The sequence below is a fragment of the Frankliniella occidentalis genome, unplaced genomic scaffold, assembly GCF_000697945.3.
Source record: "Frankliniella occidentalis isolate FOCC.00 unplaced genomic scaffold, Focc_3.1 Scaffold168, whole genome shotgun sequence".
Taxonomy (NCBI): domain Eukaryota; kingdom Metazoa; phylum Arthropoda; class Insecta; order Thysanoptera; family Thripidae; genus Frankliniella; species Frankliniella occidentalis.
In genome coordinates, this window is record NW_026267294.1 from 97,694 (window position 1) to 105,942 (window position 8,249).

Below are 8,249 nucleotides of genomic sequence, written 5' to 3' on the forward strand. Positions count from 1 at the left end.
GGGGGTGGGGGGGCAGAGCAGAGGCGCGGGTGCGTAGCGCCATGTGTGCCTTTGCCGCCAAGGAGGTGACGTCACCGCCCGCTTTATGGATGACGGGCGAGCGCGGGCCGGACCAAAGTGCTGGGGAAGTGGGCCCCGGCTGGCCCTGGCTGCTGGCCCCACTGGCCCCTGGCCCGTGCACCGGGAGGTCACGCCCCGCCCCCCGCCCCGAGATTACATCCAGACGCGATGCGCGGCCCAGGGAATTGGGGCCAATTGCGGGAAGTAAACGAGTGGTCACGGGGTCGAGTCGGGGAGAAACACCCTCGCAAAGTCTCGCCGTCGTGGATCCCCGAGTAGGGAATGGCTATGCATGTCGCTGCTACAACAGTGGAGTAAGCGGGTTGCGAGGCTCGTAGCTTTTACACGGTCCGTTGTACTTTGTGTTGAGAGTACCATCGGCGGGGTTATTATTTGCCAATTTGTTCTCAATCTGGGCGCTATAGCCTTCCGCGCATATATCACCATATGACCAGCGGCGTAATTAGTGGCCGCTGGCTAACGACTCATTGTGAACCCCGCCGCCTGGCTACCGGTGCCCGGCGTGGCCCGGCGTGGCGTGACGGGATGCAGGCCCAACAGGTGCCATGAGGCAGCCAGGCGTGGCGCGGCGTGGCGCGGCGTGGACCACATTTCCATTATGATTAAGTGCCCCAAAAAAATGTTAAAGAAAGGGTAGAACATGAGAAAGGGTCGCCTTCCCCATTGTTGTAGAATTTCTCCCTGTGGGAATTCCCTTGTCTCTCTCCCTGTCCGCCCGAGCCCAGTGGGACATTCATATCGGATCTATATCGTTTCGACGTCGATTCGCCATCGTTTCGATGTCAATTCAACTTTCATTTCGCGCTGGGGAGTTCACTGTTGGTTTGACTATTGGTGTTCTGTTTTGCAGTGGCAGCTCGACTCGTTCTTCGGCAGGCCGCGGACGAAGGGTCGCGGCCCTTCCGGACAACAGCCAAGACCCCCCTCAGATGGGTACTTCAATGAGCTCGAGGAACAGGAGAATGCCATCTCCGAGCTGGATGAAAATTCCACTAATGACAAGTTTGAAGAAATGCTTGTAGGTTTTTCTCTCCCCTCTCAAGTTTCACATATTTTTCCCACATTTGAAAAATATTGTCATTTTCAATCCTTTCTCTTAGGATGATATGAACCTGACTGAAGAGAAGAAAGAGCCGTTACGGATGCAACCTACTGAGAATAAGAAGAAAATGTTAATAAATCATTACAAAGGACTGACTCAGGTATCTAGGTCAAAACATATATTTTAGAGGTGCAACCTTATTAGGTGATGCATTGATTTTCTTTTTGTGTATGTGTATTGCAGGAAAGCAGAAACAGACTCGACAAGCCAGCTGACTACATAAATTATCTATCCACACCAGATTTGAGTGTTAACAAATTGACTGCTTGTATTGAATCTCTCAGGATAGCCCTTACCAATAATCCTTTGAAATGGGTTGAGGAGTTCGGTATGAAAGGACTTAAGCAGGTGTTGAATGTTTTAAATGAGTGTTATCGCAAGTAGGTGCAGTGGAAAAATTTCCCATTTTTATTTTTCATCTAGTTTTTATTTTAATTTTTTTTATTAAACTCTGTGTTTGTTGCAGCGACTCCCGATATGACCGCATTCAGCACGAATGTATTAGGTGCTTAAGGGCATTTATGAACAATACAAATGGCATCAGACAGACATTTTCACAACGTGAGGCTCTCACAATTTTGGCAAGGTCGATTGACCCGTCCAAACCCTCAGCCATGCTGGAAGCAGTGAAACTGCTGGCTGCTGTGTGCTTGATTCCTCCTCCCGATGGAAAGGGAAAAGATGGCCATGAAAAAGCTCTAGAGGCTATAACAATGAGTGGAGAATTTAAGGGTCGAGAGAGATTTGAGCCTATTGTCCAAGGTCTGCTCATTAAAGAAAATGAGAAGGCTTTGCGGGTAAGCTTAATTAAATTAATCCATTAAACCATCATTTCTTGAAAAATTGTGTTTCAATAACTATTTTTGTGTAATGAATTGCAGGTCGCTTGTTTGCAACTGATCAACGCCATCATCACACAACCTGATGACTTAGAGTATCGCTTGCATCTTAGAAATGAATTTATGAGAGTGGGCCTATTGGATGTGATTGAGGTATAATTTGTCTAAAAACCATCAACACTTTGTATGGAAAGATCTTAAATTTTATTTTTAAAATGTGTACTTACTGTTCCCCTCCTTTTATTTTAGAACCTAGAAGAAGATGCCAATGAGGATCTTCTCACTCAACTCAAGATCTTTAAAGAACATAAGGATGAGGACTTTGAAGAGTTCATCCAAAGGTTTGACAATGTCAGACTGGAGTTGGATGATGTCAATGACTGTTTTGAAATGGTCAAGAATTTAGTCATGGATACTGCCGCCGAACCATATTTCTTGTCAATTCTCCAGCATTTTCTCTTTATTAGAGATGATGCTCAGATAAGGTAGTGTGTTGCTATATTTGAACATTACTTGTAGGTGTAAGCAAGTTTTACTCAGCTTAATAAATAATATAACTTTTCCTTTCTCCATAGACCTGCTTATTTTAAATTATTAGAAGAATGTGTATCACAAATAGTATTACATCGGGGTGGTTGTGATCCTGATTTTAGGTCTACTAGACGCTTTCAAATTGATGTTCAACCATTAATTGATACTCTTGTTGGTAAGCATTGTGTTTAATGTTTGTGTAAATAGTAAAATATGTGTGTTTAATCTCATGATTTGAGTTTGTATAACTGATATGCTCCGGGCTTTCAGAAAAGTCAAAACTTGAGGATGAAAGGAGGATAGAGGAGCTGCAAATGAAATTGGAGGAAGCTCTAGCCTTACGTCAGGAAACTGAAGCAAAGCTGCAACAAAGTGAGAGAAAACTGTCAGAATTGCAACAATCTGGGGTTTCAGTTGCGTCACCAGGCAAGGTGAGAAGTGATTGCAAATTTGTGAAAGAGCATTTGAGCCTAATTTTAAGAATGATGCTGTCTCTTTATTTTTTGATGGTGTATACATTTGCATGGTCATTGCATAATTTTGAAACGTTTGTTTCCATTTTAGCCACCTGCGCCTCCACCTTTTCCTGGCTTTCCCCCAGCGCCACCGATGCCGGGCGCACCACCCCCACCCCCACCTCCCCCAGGGCTTCCAGGAATGTGTCCACCACCTCCTCCCATGCCTGGTGGCATGGGCGGGCCACCTCCCCCACCTCCGCCCCCAGGAATGGGGCCTCCTCCGCCCCCCTTCCCGGGTATGCCCGGGATGCCTCCACCACCCATGTTCCCTGGAGCACCTGCTGCACATAAGCCTCCAGACGTTTTACCACTTGGTCTCAAACCTAAGAAGAAGTGGGATACAGATGGTCCTTTGAAGAGAGCAAATTGGAAAGCTGTATGTGGCAATGCATTATGTTTGTTTTGATTGATTTTTACATAAGCTTCTACTAGAATATTAACTGACAAATTTCTCTCTAGATTGTGCCTCACAAGTTATCTGAGAAGTCATTTTGGGTCAAGGTCCACGAAGAAAAACACGCATCTCCTGATATACTTAATGGCCTTGCTCAGCGGTTTTCATCAAAACCAACAGCCAAGAAAATTGATACGGGAGACAATGGTGTAAAGTGAGTCAACATTGATTAAATATTAAACCCTCCATAAATGTTATAGTACTTATGTTGTTTTTTTGTTTTTTTTGTATTTTCTTTCCCTCTAACCAGGACAGGCACCCTCAAGAAAGTAAAGGATTTGAAGGTTCTGGACAGCAAGGCTGCCCAAAACATATCAATTCTGCTTGGCGGCTCATTAAAGCATCTCAGCTACAATGATGTCAAAAAGTGTATCCTTCGCTGTGATGATGCTGTTTTGTCAGACAATGTCCTCCAGCAGCTCATTAACTATTTGCCATCCCCAGATCAGTTACATAAATTAGAAGAGTACCGTAGTCAATATGATGATTTGACCGAGGCTGAACAGTTTGCTATAACTGTGAGTTTCCTTCTTGAACCATTATTATGTATAGCATTTATCTGTTAAGTATTGAAAATTTTTATTAATTGCATGTGCCTTTTTTTGATTTAAGCTTGCTGAAATTAAGAGACTGCTACCTCGGCTGAAATCAATGAGTTTCAGGCAACATTACAATGAAATAGTTGCAGATGTGAAACCAGTATGTTTTCCTTTAATAGTTCCTAGATGCAATGACTAGTTGTAAAAGTGACATCTTATTTAAACTTCTTATCTTTTACAGGATATTGTTGCTGGCACAACTGCTTGTGAAGAAGTAAGACGTAGTAAGAAATTTGCTGAAATACTAGAACTGATCCTTCTTTTAGGAAATGTAATGAACAGTGGTTCAAGAAATGGTCAGGCATTTGGATTTGAGATTAGTTTCTTACCAAAGGTATGTATTTACCGATTGCTCCATATTTAACTACATGAGCTGATGAGCTACTAATAATAATTGTGTGCCTTTATTCTTCAGTTAACAAGTACAAAGGATGTTGAAAATAAAACAACCTTGCTTCATTATCTTGTGGAGACTATTGAAAGCAAGTTCCCACACTTATTATCATTTGAGGATGAGCTACGACACGTAGATCGCGCAGCTCGAGTGGCTGTGGACAGTATTCAGAAAGCTCTTCGGCAAATGGATTCTAGTGTTCGAAATCTCGAAACGGACCTCAATAATTGTAAAGTGCCTCAGAGCGAGGATGACAAATTTGTTCAAGTCATGGGTGTATCCTTTACCTGCTGCATCCATTACTAATTAAAACATTTGCTTATAATGTCATACATACTGTATGTCATGAAAGCCATCCATCTTCTCCATTTTTGTGTTTTATTTTCCTTAATGTGTATCCAGTCTTTTGCAAAGGAGGCAAGAGAGCAATGTGAGATATTGCAAAGTATGTTCAAGAAAATGGATGCCCTGTATACTGATTTATCTGAATTTTTCTCCTTTGATAAGCTAAAGTATACTTTAGAGGAGTTCTTCACTGATGTGAAGTCATTTAAGGATTCATTTTATGTAAGTTTGTGTTCTTCTAAACTTTTACTCTCACATCTCTTAGAGTATATCTAATCCACATTGTATTTGTTTTCCCCTTCAGCAAGCCTTTAAAGATAACCAAAAGGTAAGGGAGGCAGAAGAAAAGAGCCGAAGAGCAAGGGAGGCCCGAGAAAAGGCGGAAGTTGAAAGAGCCGATCGAGTAGCACGAAAACGAGCTCTTGTGGACATGAATACCGCTCAAGCTCAAGAGGGTGTCATGGACTCTCTACTTGAAGCTCTGCAGTCTGGCTCCGCATTCAGCAGAGATCAACGTCGAAGGCGACCGGGTCAAAGACCTGCTGGAGGTGAATATAAATTTGATTTTTTTATTATTATTATTGATTAAACAGTCTTTGGCATTGTTTTTTCACCTACCTATTTATCTGCTTGTAGCTGAAAGAAGAGCTCAGTTGAATAGAAGTCGTTCGAGGTCAGGATTAGTAGGTGGGGCATTGACCAGTAGAGAACTATCTAGGTAGGTTTTTTACATATGATTCATAATTTTATTTTTAAGCAGTTACATTTCCCTCTTCTGTTTTTAAATTTCTTGTGAACTTCTGTAATTGCCATTGTTATTATTGTCTCTTCTCCATAGTGAACTTCTTGGCAGTGCCTAGCAGTGTGGTCAAGCCTTTGGCAGTTATTGCCATCTGTTTTCTCCTGTGATTTAATGATAGTGTCAAGATCTTGGTGTGGTCACATTGCTCAATAAGCATTTCATAAGTACAATGAACCCTTCATCCAGTATTATTACTGGGCTAAGTATAGACTCAAGATATTTGTCGCAAGGTGTCCAACAACTGTTGTAGAAATTTAGACCTATACTAACAGGATCTTGCTTTCAAGGTAATTCTATTAACTTCTATCATAAAAATAGCAAAGAACTTGCGCATTTGATTTCTGAAAAGTCTAGTTCCAGTTATATCAGACAAAGAGTCAGAAGAATCCAGTTAAGAAAAGTTTGGGAATACTCAGCTTCAATCTAAAGAGCAAACAAAACTTTTGAAATAACTTTGTCTTTCAAATTGTTTCAATGTATTTTTTATGATCATTTGTTGTACAAACAAGACTGAAAACAAAATTGTTTTGGCTTAAATCTTATAATGGAGCCCTGGCTTATTTTGGTGTATTCTCTTGATAAATTTTATACAGTTGACGTATCATAATTTGAATGAAAGTCCAAAGAATTCGGGGTCCAAGCATCATTTTTTCCTGGTACTGAGTTTTTTCTAGACTGGTAGGATTCCAAGTTCTGTGATGTTGAAGTATTTTGGTAGTTTTTGATGCACCTGCATTTTTTCCCTTTCTTGAAAAAGCAAATATTAAGATTCTATTTGGTTTTTCATTTTAAGATTTTTATCGTGAATTTCAATTGAGCCCTCAATGAATTTTTCTTTTGCTCTTTTACAACAACGAATTTTATGTATTAAATCTATCGTATGGTCTATTTACTATTTATTAAAAAGTCTTTAACTAGCTACTTGATTTTTGTTAGATAAAACTCTTGCTCAATTGTGATTCGTCCTCCATATCATTCAGTATGAAAATTCTCAGCTATTTTAACAAGAATAAATGCTGAGTTTTTAGTATGTAAGGTACACATCACCCTTTCCTTAAGTAGGAAAATATTCAATTAAGAGACTTCACAGTATCTTGGTTAGATATACAGTACGCAGGTAAAGAGATAAGATTGTATTAGGGTATTTCTGTTGAAGTCATCCATTCCCAGTATGTTTGTGATTACAAATTCTTAGCTTCTTTAAATTATATGCATGTAGGTATCACTGGTGTGTTGTCGTTTCCTTCGTTGACATATATTTATATATTGTGTACTTATGTATGTTGAAACCTTCCAGTGTAACCTTGGGATATACCCCAAGATGTAACAATCATTGATTTTTATTTGAATTGTTAATTGACTTGTTGTTTTGTTATCCATTCTGTAAATAACACAATTATTTTTGATGTGATTGCCACAAGAATCTATCTATATATATTAAGGAGTTTAGAGAAGCAAATTGTGGGATGGTAATATGTAAATTGTCAATTGTTCTTTTTTTCCAATGTCTTTTGCATCTGTTCTGTTCTGGTACATTGATCTAAAGGATTTGCTCTTACAATTATTTTTCAAATATGTAAGTTACCAACTATGCATAAAAATCATTGATTTAATAACTTTCAGTTAGACCTTGCCATCAATAGCAGTTGACTGTTTCAAGATGACCCCAAGCAGTTGCAGCATGTCTGTTGAGCATAAATGAATGTATTGCAACTCACATGTTTCTGTTTGAACCCTTCACAGAACTAAGTATTTGTCCATGTTGTAATACTGTTGGTGAATGGGTCTTATGTTCTCTTATCCTGATAATTTCAGTGAATATTTCATCTACACAAACAAGCCTTTCCTGTAAATATTGTATCTATTGAGAAGAAAAGGTAGATGAATGGTTCACTGTTGATATTATTTTAAGAGATAATCTTTGAATTAAGCAACTCCAATTGGGTTCAGACAGATTTGCTCTAATCGAATGTAAAAGAAGTAAATCATATTTTATTAAATGGGTTTCCAATAATGTGCCTTATATTTGTTGTCTATATGTGAATAAAATGGTGAACATTAAGCAATGTAAACTCTATTCAAGTCATTTTTCTTAAGCAGATTTAAAAACTGTATATTGAATGAATTTTAATAGTGCTGGCACTACTGTGGTACAAAATGTGAACTTTCACCTGAACTGCCATTATGGGATTATGTGTATAACATCAGTTCTGACAGGCGTAATTTTTTTAATGGCCTCTCAGTAGTTTGTAGTGTGTTTTGGATGTGTAAATTTGTTATCTTTCACTGTGACACTTCTGATGCCAAATCTAAATCATATTTTTTACTATTTTATAATACTTAATGGAATGGGTGCAGATCGACCCCCTGTCTGGAATTTCGTGTGCACTTTAATACTATTTTTTTTAGCGCGACTAAAAAAAGCCCTTATATGAATGGATAGTGAGATCATGATGATTTTATTTGTTATTGTAAGTTACAATAAAGATTGCTTCACTTTATGTGTTCGTCTCGGTGCTCTTCCCTGCGGTTACTCGCGAGGCGGCACTGGCTGCAGGCCTGGGGTTAGGGCCCTAAGGGTCGT

General features: G+C 39.5%; 1 protein-coding gene across 5 annotated transcripts in view; it reads left to right on the plus strand.

The window, feature by feature from the left end:
- LOC113208883 (protein diaphanous) overlaps positions 1–8,166 on the plus strand; it is a 9,576-nt gene extending 1,410 nt beyond the window's left edge. For all 5 annotated transcript variants that reach the window (XM_052271647.1, XM_026426122.2, XM_026426123.1 and 2 more), the window contains 18 exons: positions 932–1,099; positions 1,182–1,283; positions 1,367–1,563; positions 1,650–1,980; positions 2,065–2,175; positions 2,272–2,507; positions 2,598–2,728; positions 2,824–2,984; positions 3,118–3,447; positions 3,531–3,679; positions 3,776–4,043; positions 4,138–4,224; positions 4,306–4,458; positions 4,540–4,794; positions 4,921–5,085; positions 5,168–5,411; positions 5,500–5,581; positions 5,702–8,166. In XM_052271647.1, coding sequence (XP_052127607.1) covers positions 932–1,099; positions 1,182–1,283; positions 1,367–1,563; positions 1,650–1,980; positions 2,065–2,175; positions 2,272–2,507; positions 2,598–2,728; positions 2,824–2,984; positions 3,118–3,447; positions 3,531–3,679; positions 3,776–4,043; positions 4,138–4,224; positions 4,306–4,458; positions 4,540–4,794; positions 4,921–5,085; positions 5,168–5,411; positions 5,500–5,581; positions 5,702–5,723 — 3,192 coding nt within the window. In that variant the 3' untranslated portion in view covers positions 5,724–8,166. The remainder of the gene's footprint in view (positions 1–931; positions 1,100–1,181; positions 1,284–1,366; positions 1,564–1,649; positions 1,981–2,064; positions 2,176–2,271; positions 2,508–2,597; positions 2,729–2,823; positions 2,985–3,117; positions 3,448–3,530; positions 3,680–3,775; positions 4,044–4,137; positions 4,225–4,305; positions 4,459–4,539; positions 4,795–4,920; positions 5,086–5,167; positions 5,412–5,499; positions 5,582–5,701) is intronic.
- Positions 8,167–8,249: the final 83 nt, after the last annotated feature.